General features: G+C 39.4%; 1 protein-coding gene across 5 annotated transcripts in view; it reads right to left on the bottom strand.

The window, feature by feature from the left end:
* The window catches only part of LOC109960195 (cadherin-18), an 83,409-nt gene that overhangs the window by 35,704 nt on the left and 32,091 nt on the right, over positions 1-15,614 (bottom strand). For all 5 annotated transcript variants that reach the window (XM_020600127.1, XM_020600135.1, XM_020600118.1 and 2 more), the window contains 5 exons: positions 15,225-15,519; positions 12,277-12,396; positions 3,418-3,585; positions 2,254-2,441; positions 775-1,028 (listed from right to left, as the gene is read on the bottom strand). In XM_020600127.1, coding sequence (XP_020455783.1) covers positions 775-1,028; positions 2,254-2,441; positions 3,418-3,585; positions 12,277-12,396; positions 15,225-15,519 — 1,025 coding nt within the window. The remainder of the gene's footprint in view (positions 1-774; positions 1,029-2,253; positions 2,442-3,417; positions 3,586-12,276; positions 12,397-15,224; positions 15,520-15,614) is intronic.

Here is a 15,614-nt window from a genome sequence, read left to right as displayed (position 1 = left end):
CCTTAACCACTAGCCTACCAGGGATGTCTTTTTAAATTGCAGTTATTGTTCCTATTTCCTACTTTGTGGTGCTGCAGCCTACAGACTAAGACTACAGTTAAGGGTTCAATTTAACAGCTACAGTTAAATGGTTATGAAACATAGATCAAAGATTTGTGGTTGTGTCTTAGTTGTTAAAAATACATTCACCTTCAGAATTATTTTGGATGTTTGACATATGGTGCTGGTTGATAGTGTGATGTGGCCTGTTGGTAGGTTATAACCAACTCCCCCCTACCCTCATCACTCTGGCAACAGGGAGGAAAGCACTACCCGACTGGTGTGTCAGACTTTGTCAGAAGCATCCCAGAAGCATCATGCATCAAAAACAGACTAGATGCGTATCTTTAGCAAAGGGGAGAGCCATTAAATTGCAGTTATTGTTCCTATTTCCTACTTTGTGGTGCTGCAGCCTACAGACTAAGACTACAGTTAAGGGTTCAATTTAACAGCTACAGTTAAATGGTTATGAAACACAGATAAAAGATTTGTGGTTGTGTCTTAGTTGTTAAAAATACATTCACCTTCAGAATTATTTTGGATGTTTGACATATGGTGCTACGCAAATAGTTCTTTAAAGAACACACACTAGATAAATAAATAAACTAGTTCCTTCAGTTACATCTAATCATGCACAGCCAATAAGACCAAAGACTAAAGGAGCTCTACCTCTGAATATTTAGAATAATTTCGCAGACTATATATGTACATATCCAGGAGTCAAGAGGGTCTTACCTGACAGGACTGTTCCTGCTGTCTGGATCTCGAGCTGTTACAGCGCCCACCTCTGTGCCACTGGGTGCATTTTCATATACATCCATGATATAATAATCCATAGAAAAGACAGGGGCTTCATCCACATCCCCAACTGTGATTTTAAGGGTGGCAGTGTCTTTGAAAGAACCAAGATAAGAAAAACGAGGATCCACGTGTGTATTGACCCCTTCAATGTGGAGAGTGTACGTCTTTTTTCTCTCATAGTTCAGAAGCTGTTGAGGAAAAATCAACATGGGGACAAGTTGCATAAAAAGGACTGGCAGCTAGACAAAGACTAAGCAAATGTTAAAGTTTGTGCAACTTTATTCATTAATCTTTTTTGCAGTATTTTTTCTATCTGGACAAGACTTTCGTCATTTTTCTGAAGTGCTATTAAATTAATAAAACTAAAATCAGTCTGTTAACAGAATACCGTGGCGCTTTATTGTAAAACAAATGATCTTAAATTTACCCCTACTATTAGGACACTGTCACTGTCTTAGAGTCTAAGACAATGACAATGTCCTAAAAAACAGAGTTGATCCATTTCTTGAACGTATGTTTGCTGTGCTCAACTTTCCATAGCAGTTCCGAAATCGCTCTATTTCGCCCATCTTCAGTTGGGTACTTTTCAGAAAATGCTGAGTGCTTGTTTTGAAAATATCTTTCAATGTTACATTTTTTTCTTGTTTGCTAATTTCTCACCACATATCAAGTACACAGGTAAGCCAGTGTCGTTGGCAGTGAAGGCAAAGGAATCTGTCCATGCAGAATTAAACTCTCTCTTTTCTTCTGAGATTTGTATTTTCTGGGATGTATTCATGGTTAGCTTAGGTAAAGGCGAGGGCTATAGATGTGGATGTGACATATATTTTAATTCACAAATTATAAAAACTTTTTTAAAACTCGATGTTAAAGTATGTTTGCTGTGCTCAACTTTCCATAGCAGTTCCGAAATTGCTCTATTTCGCCCATCTTCAGTTGGGTACTTTTCAGAAAATGCTGAGTGCTTGTTTTGAAAATATCTTTCAATGTTACATTTTTTTCTTGTTTGCTAATTTCTCACCACATATCAAGTACACAGGTAAGCCAGTGTCGTTGGCAGTGAAGGCAAAGGAATCTGTCCATGCAGAATCGAAGGGAGCCACAACAAGGAGGTGGAAGAGCCGTGGGTTGCCGAACCCCAGCTTAGACCTACATTTTGAATGTATTTCTCATTTACTTTAACACAACCTTTATTTTGTATAAGCTGGCACTCATCTCCTCTTTTATTGAAGCCATTTAAGTGCATTACTTTCAATAACAGTAACAAATAACAGGAGTACCTCATAATCAAAACACTGCTCTATTATGGGCCAAATGCCCACTTTTAAGTTTGTATTCAAACAGACACAGACTGATACATATGCCTTTTATCTGAAAGACCCAATTTCCATATAGAAGAGAGAGTGCGATTACCTTTTTGAGGCTGATGACTCCCTCTCGCGTGTCCCTGTCCGTGGATATGTTGAATGTGTTGGTCCCCTCTGAGTTAATGATGCTGTACTTGATGTCTGCATTGATGCCAATGTCCTCATCACCGGCTTTGATCTTTCCTACCGGTTTCCCTACTTGAGCTGACTCAGGAACATAGAGCTGGTAATTCTCTGTGGATAAACAGTGATGTATACCGTTTTAGAAACAGCTAAAAACTATCCTGAGCACAGATCGGTCTGCCCCACATCATCATCTGAATATTCTCCTATATATAAGCAATTTCCTTCTGTCACTATTTGTTCCTCTTAAAATGTCATTAAAAATGCTCTGGAGTGCTTCAGTTGACATTAAATGCTAAACCGATGTTGATAGCTTTGCAGTGACACAGATCAAACTTGCAGGCAGATAATTATTCAGAAAATATTGAAAGGGGTTGTGCTTGATGAGGCACTATGAAAGACAGAGAATTATATCTTCATCATTACTTAACTTTATCATTAAAATTGAGAAAATTCAGACTGCAAAGCAGAGGGTTTTGATGAATGCTCATCTAATTTTACTAATTATGAAAATGTTAACCTCAATATTTGACTACTGAGTAGCACAGTAATGAAGTATAATAAATCATAGTGAGGAATGCTGGATAGGTCCATGAGGGGAAGCCTGGAAGTGTGGTTAATGAATGCATGCATGAAATAATGATAATTAAAATAATTTTGTCTCTGCAAATGCTGATATATTGATGTTTTCTCTTTTCATTCAAGCAGAAAAAAACTGAGTACACTGTTAGGAATAATCTGCCTAAATATACAGTATAAGGACTTGAGCTCCACAGTGTGAATGATTTTAAACAGCACTTTTCTTATAATTACTTGCTGTCTTTTCACTATTAAAATACAGTCCCGAGCTCTTCTTATAAATGCTATGCAGGTAATGTACACTAACTGCCCCAAGCAAGTGCAGTAGAGGTCGTCTGCTGAAGCCAAAAATGGCTGAGAACAGCTGATTATATTTCCAGCCACAACTTGGCCATTTGATTTAACAGAAGCTACTGCATTTGCAGTTTTCATTTATGGCCCGATTTTCACTGAGAATATGAGAGTATTGTTTGTTGGGACTGTCATCTTCTGCTAGTATTATACATACTTTGGGGAAACTTGGGTGGGTTGTCGTTGATGTCTGTCAGAGTGATGTTGATGGTGGTGGAGCCAGAGAGGCCCCCAACCTGGCCCGCCATGTCTTTGGCTTGGATCACAACAGTGTAGTGTTCTCTGGCTTCTCGGTCCATGCTCGCTAAGGCAGTCCTGATGATTCCTTTAAGTTTAGAGGAAAACAAATCTTTTTAGCTTAACAAGGCAGCAATAAGGTCTCTCATGACATCAGACATGTTTATATCTTTATAAAAAGAAAGAATAATGACTCAGTGGTTAACAGCAATTAATTGTAATAAAGAAAAATGTATAGCCCACCATAAAATATCCCATTTAAGATGATAAATTACTGCTGTGAAGATGTTACTGTTATTGTTCTGGTATTTTGTGTAGCAAAACTTCTTTCAGTTATGGGCTACTCATACAACACTGCATCACTATTTCCTTTAAAGTTTAACATCACAAAGTTGTGCTTCTTTCAAAGATGAATAGGTTCTGGTCTCTTACTCTCAAGGTTAGGCTTTCCTGACTTTTCATTATATTTACAATGACTACGCAACCTTGAATAAGGGCAGAATGCAACTTTCTAAGGCACCCACTCAATCGCATTTATTACTACAATAACACAACAAACACAGCCATGAACTTTCATAAGGCTAACTCTGTGAAATATGACTACACTATTTGTGTCCCGTTTAGCTGGGTGGTAGGTGATTTACTGAATGTAATAGGTGCATGTGTTGCACACTGCAATGTGTTTTCATGCATGTTTTGTGTCTGTGTGTGTGTGTGTGCATCTGAGCTAGAGGGTTAATTTGCCAACTTAGATCCTAAAAACAACATCACCACATGAAGCCTGATTTAATATGTTCCATCAGTTACATCAGTGCTCATTGTGAATGTTGCTTTTCCCCAAAGCCAAGACCCTCAGGCAATCATTGAACTTAAGTCCTTGTGAACTTGTGAACCCTGCAATAATACACAATATTTGACCAGGAGTAGTGGGACCTGGGAGGAAATGGCATGGCGTTGATCAGACCATGAAATGGACTTTGCTGCTGTTGCCTGTGTGTGGAAATGACAACAAGCAACGTGTGATGATGTGGATTTAGAGAAAGAAAGAAAAAAAAAAAAATCAAGGCAACACTGAAGCCACAATCAAGTTTTGCATTAATAAAATGATGCAAACAAAATCACTATCATTATCGGGGCTCTAGACTAACAATTCATACTGGCAGCACTGGTGCCACCAGGCCTCTCAGATGGTGGCACCAGTGCAAAATTTAGTGGCACCACCTGTTTTGCAGTGCAATGTAAAAGAATTTGTATTTTTCACAAGTAATTTTAAATGCTCTTACCATCCAATGTGCATAACCTGTATTGATAATGAAATTCAGAGAGAGGGAGACAATAAATGGGAAAATCACTTCTGGAACAAGTTTCCATTTCTTTTTACTGTATGCAGTCACTTTAGTGCTCTGTAGTGTAGTGGTCAACATGATGATAATGATGACACTGAAGATGATGAAAATTAGATGATCATATTTCAACTGAAGAATAAATCAATGAGTGGCACAAATGCTTTGCTGTTTGTATAAGTGATTGTTTTAGCCTGTTTTTCTTCTAAAGAAGGATGTCGGCCCTTTGGCGATGCACACAACTTGATGTTCAGTTCTCTCACTCACCTGCTAGTGCCAGCTCATTTTTTAGCTAAAGCTAATAGCCTAATACTTAAAGCAGGACTTGATGGTGAGTTTCAGCCACTACTAACTTCAAACTGGGACTTCACTAGACGCGAGCGGCACATGTGTGCAACTTAGCTGTTTGATCCATTCAATCCACGCTGACTCCAACCTCCATGCAGCCTCTCTCATCAGAACTATCTGTCAGCAGGAGGACAGCATAGTCTTCACCAGGCTGACAAAAATGGCCTCCGTGTAGGCATTTTTGCATAAAAACTGTTCTGGAAAAAGTTTTAGATACTCAGTGTGCATCCGCATTTCTTTGTGTCTGGAGTATATCATTAATCAATGAGTCAGAGGAAGTGAATTTGTGAATTACTGTAGTTTTTTCAATTTTACAAAAGAGGCAGCTATGGTTGTGTTTTGCAAAAGTTCCTTTTTCTCTCTCTCTTTCTTTCTTTAGGACTCAATAGACCAAACTAATCCACTTGCCTCAAGCAGAATAATCATTAACAGGGAGTAAGGCAGCCAACAGTATTAAAATCCAGGGGATCTAAGGTTACACATAATCTGTCACACTGAGCTGTGGCCGAGGTCCTACTAACTCTCAGGGAACCTGGACTCATCAGCATTCAATCAACAGAAAGGCAAAGTGCATTATAAACTGGCACGATAGACCAGGATGGAACAGTAATATCAAGCTCTCACAGGCAGCTGAAATAAAAAAAGACCTTTATGAGCAGAAGGTTTTATACAAGGGGCCTGCTAAAAAAAACATTCCAGAGTTGACCTAATGTGAGATGATTTTGTTAACTCCATGTTGTAACCTTTAAAAATATAAATGCGACAAGGCGATGAAGTTTCTCTGAATGAGCTGTAAGTAGAATTTCTACTGCTGCTGCATCCACAGTGGTAAACTCCAACCTATTGATTCATCCTGTTCATATTTCTCTAGTGGTTCTAGACTTTTTCCCATAAAAAGGACAGAATTGGTTGACTGGTTAAGAAAGAGCTTTTCAGTTTAAAATGTCACACTACACTGTGTGTCCTCAAACTCCACTTCAAGGCTACACAGAAACACTGCTTGTTAGATATTGTGCAATAAAGCAAAACTAGATTTAGACACTTTTTGTGAGGTATTTACAGCCATATTGCAGTGTCTCAGTCTCATAAACCCGCTCTGATGGTGTCAACTTCCATGGTGTCATTTTGTTGTGTATTAGTTCTGCTTGCAAAATAACAACTGCTAAGTGGGGCACCAAGACAGACACGAATGTGTTGCAGGGCTTTATTCTGAGGGATATCAGATATATGCTAGGTAGGTTCCTCTCTGACGCTGTACCAAAATAATTTGTAACAGCTGAGTCTGCACTGAACCCTTTGCACATTAGATTAATTATTTGATGTTAGAATTAGGCCTCGATTCAAAAGTAATGATGGTTATATATTGTAACTTCAGTTCTAGTTGAATAGGCACCCTAATCAAACAGGAGTCGACTGAACTGTGTTGGTGGTGAGTTATACTTCGGTGCATTCTGCCTTTCAAATGCTAAGCAGTGACAGGTTTTGTTCTTTTTGAACTCTGACCAAGTTGATGGGACAGATTAACATTATGCTGCCCTTACATCCCTGTTGGAAATACCAGAACTACCATTTAAATGCACATGAACATCAAATGGCTCAGGACAAATGGGATTCTCTGTGATCTCAAAGCTGCCACGATGTCAGTACGTGTCTGCTGTATGAACACCTGGAATATCTGTACTCTTATTGTAGGAAAGATTAAACAATAAGGGCAATTTACATACAAACACAACTTGGATCATCAGTTGGCCACTGTTCTCAAGTAACTGAATGCTTTATAGAGAATGTGAGGGTATGTCACACCTTGTTAAATGTTAGGACGGGTAAGTGCTGTATTTATCTGCACACATTATTGCTTTGTTTAGCTAAGAAGTTGCTTAAATTGTTTAGATCTAATTTTGCTGACTGTATTAATTCGGATAACCTTAGCTGACTCTCAGTTCGGGAGCTAATGCTGTCAGCAGATAAAATGCAGATGAATCAGTTTCTGTCCTGTCTGTGCTCAAACTGGACACTAAAGTGGATGTTTGGAAGTAGATGAAGCATCTGTTACTGCATGTAACTCTGGGAGATAGTATTTTTAAAAATTAACTTATAGATGTATGTAGTGGGATAGGGTGGTCGTCAAGTGGTTAGTGCTGCTGTCTCATAGTAAGAAGGTTGTGGGTTTGAGCCCCGGACGACCTGGTGGCTTTCTGTGTGGAGTTTGCACGTTCTCTCTGTGCCTGACTTCTTCCCACAGTTCACAGACATGCAACTTAGGTTGATTGGCGGCTCTAAGTCCAGGTCTGCCTCTCACTCAATGTCACCTGGGACTGGCTCCAGCTCCCCCGTGACTCTCTTCAGGATAAGCAGAATAGATAATGGATGGATGTAATGTATATCTCTAAGATGGATAATGAGCGTGATGCTACAAACATGGCGCATTTACCCAAAATTCAATATGGCTTGACATCAACTTCAAGTTCTCTATAGTTTGAAATGTAAAAATATATTATATTAATATACTATACTTAAAACATTTACAAGAATCAGAACATAATGTTTCTAAATTTCACTTCTCATATCCCAGGTTTCAGCATAGATCTTTTCATGATTTCAAATCTAATCAAAGTGCTTCCAGCTACTTTCCCATAATAATGCAGCCTCTGCAAATTCTATTGGAAGTCACCGATTATTAACTGGAGCCTTAGAATTACTTAATGTGGGTCCTCGAGACACACAGACCATGGCAAGTGCCCATACTATCCATTTTCCATTAAAACAACACCAAGACAGATGATCTGACCTTTCAAGTCTCTTATTATCCTTTAACTCATGGGGGCGATTTGCTGCTGAGCAATATTTCACAGCAGAGAGTTCAGAAAAAGCAAGCACACACTAAAAGTACGAGGCTTTCTGTTTTGGCTTTAGGATCCTCTACAGCAGAGAGAATGTGCTGTCAATCAACTGTCATCAAACAAATGAGAATCCCTAATGCTTCTGACCATTAAGAAAAGAAGAAAACACTCAACAGGAAGTGAGATTTGTGGCCACCTGGGAATGTGCAGAAACGCATGATGCAATGCAGCTGCATAACAAATGTACAGTCACTGAGCTGCATTCACTCAAATGAAATTCTTTAAATGCACAGAAAAAGCCACAGAGATATACGGAAAGTACAAGTACCTGAAAGGTATTTCAGTACTCTGACACAAAGATCACACCCCTGAACTCCCTCTCCTGACCAGTGCTGAGACGTAATTCTTGGGCAAATCTCTATGGGGCTCATCGGTTAATTTAGAAAATAATTGAGAAAGAGCCGACTTCCTTGAACCTGGGCCCATTTGACGCAGTGAGGTGGTTAGCCTTTTCCTCAACCTCCCCAGTCTATTAGAGTTGATACCATCACACTATCCACCTCTTTGTCTGGCTGGAAACTTTTCAAGGAGGACAATCTCCTGGGTGAACAAAAAGGATTATAGAAGATTACTAAAGCACTCTTCAGTCACCACCTTCAGGAATCCTGCTTTTTGGTCCATACAATATAATATTATCCATGTCTGTCTTCACTCTTACAGTATTTCTGAAGAAATTAAAGAAAACATGAAAAGATGTTATAAATGATAATAGTACTGTGCATGTCTTTTTTACTTAGCAAAGATTGTATTTATATATATGATTTAGAATAATTAGTCCGACTGCTCAAGATTACAGCAGTGGCAGATTTCTGAGCCAACTAGAGGCATGATCCATAAACTGCAAAAGCATCCTGATCTGTGTCAACTCCTTCAGTGAACTCAAACACTCCCAAATCCCACATCAGCAGAGAAATTAGCCTATTTAGGATGCAAAGGGGACTTCAGGGTTCTGCAGGGCGATGTGTTTCTGCATGTGCATGTGAGCGAGTATAGATGTTAGTGGTGTTTGGACAGAGGGCACTGACTAGGAGACAACTGTCTCTGCAGGTAATTGACAAACTGCATACAATACACAGCATTGTATACAATAATAAATGCAGCGTGGACAATCTAGACACGCATCTAAATTAGACAGCACTAGAGACAGCATCTAAGTTTGATTTGGCTTTAACTTGCTACTATTTTGTGCAGCACGTTTAATGTAGTATTTATTTCTTTAAATCTTCTCTTTCATATCATTAAGGCATAATACACAGTTCCTTCATTTTAATCTGACAATGTTTGCCTTCACTCACACCTAAATTTCAACATCTACTCTTTACTTACATTTTTCATGAGCTGATAACTTTTACACAAATAAAATCAACAAGACAAATAGGCTGCCTCACTCACCATTAAAGCTGTGGTCCTTCGACTCTGAAGGACTCACTATTCAGATGTATGATCATAAATATCAAAGACAGTGAAAAACATGTACATCTCTGAAACCCTAATGTAATCTGTACTGAAACAATGGATCACGGGAATTATCGTGCATCTCTCAACCTTATTAGCTTTCAGTGAAATATGTGTTACAAAAAACTCAACAAACATTTTATACACACTTCAGAGAGATTACTCATGAAAAAGACTTGTAACGCATTTTGGCAAGTCAAAATATTACAAAAGCTGCCACATTTGTTTTCTTCTGCCCACAGTCCCCTTCAGGCTTTCCATCGCTATCAGTTGTATCTGTTATATTTCTGTCTTTAAAAAGTGTGTGTCATGATCATTTATTTCTTTGAAGAAGTGCATCTCATCCTATCCCTCCTTTTACGCTGCATAACACCATCAGATGCATCAATTACAATGTTACATCCATGATTGAATCTCATTTCCTTTGGAGACAAAGATCTGCTTTAATGTCATTCTCTGAGTTATTTAGGAAGTTAAGAAGTATGAACTCTGTGTCATCTTGTATTGAGCTATTACAGAACATGTCTGTCATAGCTATCTGACTCTGAAATGCAGAATATCCACTGGAACTTGGCTCTGGTTTTTATTTACAAGCACCTTTCTTAAAACTCATTTAGATTCCAGATTATACTGCACAGTGTATAGAATCAAATAACATACGTTTGCTCTCCGCCTGCTCGGGGCAATACATCTGAAACAGTTAGTTAATCATATCTCAGATCACAATAAACCCAAATTTAACTATGCAGCTGTGCAGTATTTTGTATTACTGAAAGCCATAAAGTCATAACATACTGTAGCAATATCCAAAGTTGCTTTAGTTGATTAGGAAAATTAAAATACAGCATTTTAATTTTAACAGCTGAAAGACATCAAAAATACTTTTACAATATAGTACAACCCAATTCTTAAATATTTGGTGAGGCAAGTTTTCATAATCATTTTGCCAAGGGTGCCTGTTATGTCAGCACTCTGTCAGATTCTAAGGTTGAAAAGTGCCGTATACTGTAATTGTGGTCAATTTTCTGTTTAATACAATTTTCAAACAGTCAAGCAGATCTGTCACTTCAGTCGCTGGGAGGTTTTAGATGATGTCAAAATGATTAACCTAGGAAGGAGTAACAAGTAAAACTGTTCACTTTGTTGCTTGCTGGGGATTTGGGTCAAGCTTGAGTTGATTCTCAAAGGATTCCTCCAGTGTCATATGCTCAGGCCAAATGCCGTGCTATCTTTCCTTTTACTTCACAGGTACTTCACAATCTGTCACTGCTGTATCAGGCCACCACACCAAGGTCAAATGGAAAGCTATAGATTTGTCTGTGTGTGTGGGTGGGTGCCTGCATGTGGATTTTCCTTTATTCCTGCTCATAATATAAAAACTTCCCCATGACAGCGTCTCTGCATTTTTAGCATGGTGGGAGGCAGGTACAGTATGTGTGGGTATGAGGAGGTGCAAGTAAGCTAATGTACTGAGAGACAGATGCACAAGCAGCTTCAGCTCCCCAGTGTGGTGCTCAGATGTGCCAACACAACTGCTTTAAGACTTGGGCTTAACACATTAGAGATCACATGCAAGTACACCTCCCCCTCTATATGAGCATAGTGTCCCCTGACCACTGGAGTTCCTTGTCCTCATTTGATAGAAGAGGGTGGTTTGCCAGTGGTGAAAACAACAGCTGACTTGTATAAATTATGTACGGGCGGAAGGGTGCTTTGCAGGAAGTGCAGCTGGGTAGGCCTTTGATCATGTCTGTACTCCTCTGCATCCTCCACACTGAATTACAATGCAGATAAGATGCCGAGTCAGCTCATGCAAAGCAAGCCATGTGATATGTCCCAAACCACACTGCATAGAAAGACATCATTCCAGAGCAATTCTGACATGACTAAAAATAGATTTCAACTACACTGACATCTAGTTGATAGAACAAAATGTGTTAATGCATAAGGAATTCACGTTTGAATTCAGATATTGACACTGCTCCTGCCTCACCACACCACTGTGAAATTACTCCATCAATCTTTACTGCCTTTTCCCTCAAGGTAAAGCCAAAATATTCAGCAATTCATCTGTGTTGCTCATTCAGGAAAGACTTAGTTTTACATGGGTCGTATAGCCTCAAAGGGGCCAGCGCTGAAGCAGTTCACACAGAGGAATGCTCTTCATGTTAACCGGCAACAACAGCAGAGGCAAGCATGCAAAACTGCAGACACTGTACATGTGTGCATGTACACACTCTTTTATAAGACATAGGGCTATCGGCAGTAAACAAAAGTGCACACATTCACAACAGCAAATTGTTTACATCATATACAAGATACATGTCTTGCACTTCAGAAGGACTTTTAACATTTAATAGATCTAGTAGAGACCTAACAGACAAAAAGTGAATTTTGAAGCTGTGGCTTTCTAAAGTCATCTTTTCTTGGTCCCCTGAGGAGTTAGTTAAGACTCACAAAAGAGTCTGTTGTATGCTTAACAATATAGGAGCTGTATGAGTGGTCCACAACTCTGCTGTGGCAGTTTCAGATTCCGTGATGTCAGACATGCTGCAGTAGCAGAACAGGATGTTCACTGAGGAAGAACATGGTACACGTATTTCACAGCACGAGAGTCTTGTCTTTTATAGAAATTATAGCAAAGGTATTGCTCCCATTTTTATGTATTGTTACCAACAGCACAGGCACTCACTTTGTCTAAGCATTTATCACAGGCGTGCAGTAATACCACACCTGTTTTGGGGTCGACAGAGAAATATGGCTGTCCTTGTAGAATACTGTAGACTATCCTGGCACTGTTTCCGTAGGTGGGGTCGTCGGCGTCAGTCGCCGTGACTTGCAATACAGATGTGCCTGAGAATGAACACAGCAAAGTTATCTCATGATACTTGGTCTTTTTCAAAGGTTTTCAAAATGTAGTGTACATAAAGATCATTATTTCCACTAATAACCTTTTCACATACTACCTTCCATTTTTACATCTGTTTTCATCACCCCTTATCATCAGATATGGAAACTGATTTGAAATTTGAAAGCAGACCAAAATGCGCCATAAGTACATTTCATGGGGAGAGAAACAAAACTGATCTGTGTTTTATGAAGGGCAGCAGCATCTACAGGAAACAACATGTAAAAGTGGAAAATCAAATGTGTTCAGCTCTTTGGAACACCATGCTATTTGGGATTTTTAAGGGTTCCACAATTATACATGTGCCATTTTGCACCGTTTACATAAATCAGTTCCAATAACATTCGTTTAATTATAACCATTCATTTAAACAAACTACCACCTCTGCCTCAGGGTGAGGAAGCCATCATTAAACAGTGATTTTCCCAGCAGTGAAATGGTTGACAGGAAAGCAGAGCTAATAACGCCAGCACGTCCATTAAGAACATCTCAAATGGGAGAGATCCAGTAGTAGGAAACTGATACTCCTTTCATCTAGCACTTAAAACAAAAACAAAAAAAAAAAAAAAAAAAAACATGACAGTAACGTTGAATGGGAACCGGTAGCCGCTGTAAAACTTGGCACATTCCCAAATAATCAATTTAGACAGAGGAAATGAACATCACAACCAATTAGCTGCCGCACTCCCAGACATCCCTTTCTGACACTTGGGAGCACCAGTATTGACAAACGCTAGGGGATTAGTGCTCTGGAGTGTGAGGACAGTTGATTGTTACAGCTGATTTGGCGCTGAAGATGCCGAACCTAAAATTAATTACTTTAATGGACGTGAATAAAGGAGGGGGCAGGGAAAAAGGCTAATTATTTTCCCCCTCACAGTTCCTAATTTCCTCCCTTGGGTCATTTGTTGGATATGTATAAAATTATGTGTGTTGATATATCAACTGTCTTTACATGCTTGAAAGAATAAATAAATCAAATCAAATCAATGGTTATTGATTCTTTTTGTGCATCCGATGATGAAGTTTGCATCAAACATTGTAACTTTGAAATAGTCTCATTAGAACTAAATGATGCCAATATGTAGACTAGTGCCACAGGTATATTTTCATCACCACATCATGCACTTATTTATGTAGTGACGTATACAGCGCTTGACTGATCCAACAGTGAAATTGTTTTTATGTAAAATTTGATAATAGTGGAAAGTAAATGCATACATTTACTCAGGTACAGGACTGAAATCTGATTAACCATGAGCCGAGGCAAAGCACTGTCGGTTTTAGTCTCTGTAAGGAGAAAATGACTGGCCTTATGCTTTTGAGTAACATTTTAAATGCAAGACCTTCACTTGTAACATAACATTTTTACATTGCAGTATTGCTACTTTTACTTGAGTATAGAATCTGAGTACTTCTTCCACCACTGAAATTTAACATTTGCATTTTTGTCTTACAGTAACAACACTTTTATCTGCATTTAACTAACCCTAAACTTACAAATGTAATATTCAGCATGTGACAATAAACATTTCACCAAGTACCAGAACATACTGTGGTGGCCCTGACCAGCTGCTGGTGTTCATGCTCTGTTCTGTGTTGAGTGGGTGCGGCCTTACTGTCAAAATCAGTGTGTTTGTATTGGTTGCCGCTATTTTCTGGGGAATGTTGTGTTGTTCTGTCCAATGTGGGGTTTGGGGAGGGACAGGTGTGTGAGGGTATAAGAAGGGTAACAGGTGGGCATGTGAGTCCAGTTGGCACGGAACATGGGATGTCCAGAGAAAGTGTTACTACTGCTTTCCTTTTTGCTTTTCATTTTTCCTGTGAGCACACGGTGCCAGATATATAGCAGTTTCATTTTGCATTCTCTATTTTGTTCAATAAATCCAAGAAAAGACAGAGAAGGTGTTCTCCTCATTGTCAGCCTAGGTGCCAGCGCACAGCTGGATAGTTAGATGTCCCAGTATAGGATAGGGTCAGACCGGCTCCGCTCATCCGAACCAGTGGAGCGCCACAATACTGTACTGTATAGTACAGTACTCTCTGAAAGTATAGAGATGTACTTAAGTGCTACAAATCCTGTCTTACAGTATCTCTGAAGCAAACTTGGTACCATTTGGACAACCAGCATATGTTTTAAGGGGATGCTGTGAAATATTTGGGCATCATACTTTTGAGCTATGTGCTGTGGGGCAGAATCCACTGGACTGAGAAAAGTGTGGCTGTTGTTCACTCAAGCTAAAAATAGAACAGTAGAAAAAAAGATGCCTGTTACATGATGCTGGGCATGTGAAAAGCAGCTGTCTCAGAGGAGATGGACAGAGGCTTTTCTTTTCACCATGATGTGGATGACTCCCCAGTCTCCCTGGCAGGGATTGCTGTGGAGGCACTATTGAGTGCTTTATAAAGACCTGCCCACCCGGGAAACCTTCACAGCAACCAGAAAACAAAGATGAAAAAAGAGCACTCGGCTGGCTTACAGAGGATCAAACATTCTGGAGAACATTATCACAGGCCCAGAATGCTGCACAGGGCACTAAGATATTTGATCACAGTTCTTCATACTAATTCCGTCTTTTAAACCATCTTAGAGCAGCACGTGGTCAGGAGTCTTTTTAAATATACACAGGATGTAAAGTTGAAATGTTTTAGGCTAGATAAAGGGGATTATCCCATGAAGAACATCTACAAAGCAACAAAATAACACTGAAGTTTACACACTTTTTAATCTTTCAACTAACCGACAGTAGAGCCATCGTTGAGCACTACTCACCCACTTCAGACATCTCAGGCACCGTAGCTACAAAGGGACCATCTGGAAATTTGGGTGCATTGTCATTGATGTCTTGCACTTTGATGATGAATTCTGACTTTGGTTCCAGGGCCTCCTCTGTGTTGCGGTCCAAGGCTTGTGCATGCAGAACATAATGCGTTTTTCTTTCTCGATCCAGGCTCTTAGTTGCATGAATATCTCCTGTCACTTCGTCGATGATAAATATAGTCCCAGCTCCTTCCCCGCTCAGAATGTACCTGACAGATCCATCACCTTTATCTGAGTTTGAATGAAGCTGCATGAATGAAGAGAAACCAGACAGAGGCTGTGTTAATACAGAAAAATGAATGTTGACAAAAATCACTTCCTAGGGTTGTTTTGCATACACAT

This window comes from Monopterus albus, unplaced genomic scaffold (assembly GCF_001952655.1).
Source record: "Monopterus albus unplaced genomic scaffold, M_albus_1.0 scaffold3.1, whole genome shotgun sequence".
Lineage (NCBI taxonomy): Eukaryota > Metazoa > Chordata > Actinopteri > Synbranchiformes > Synbranchidae > Monopterus > Monopterus albus.
This window is presented reverse-complemented; position numbering and strand designations above follow the sequence as displayed.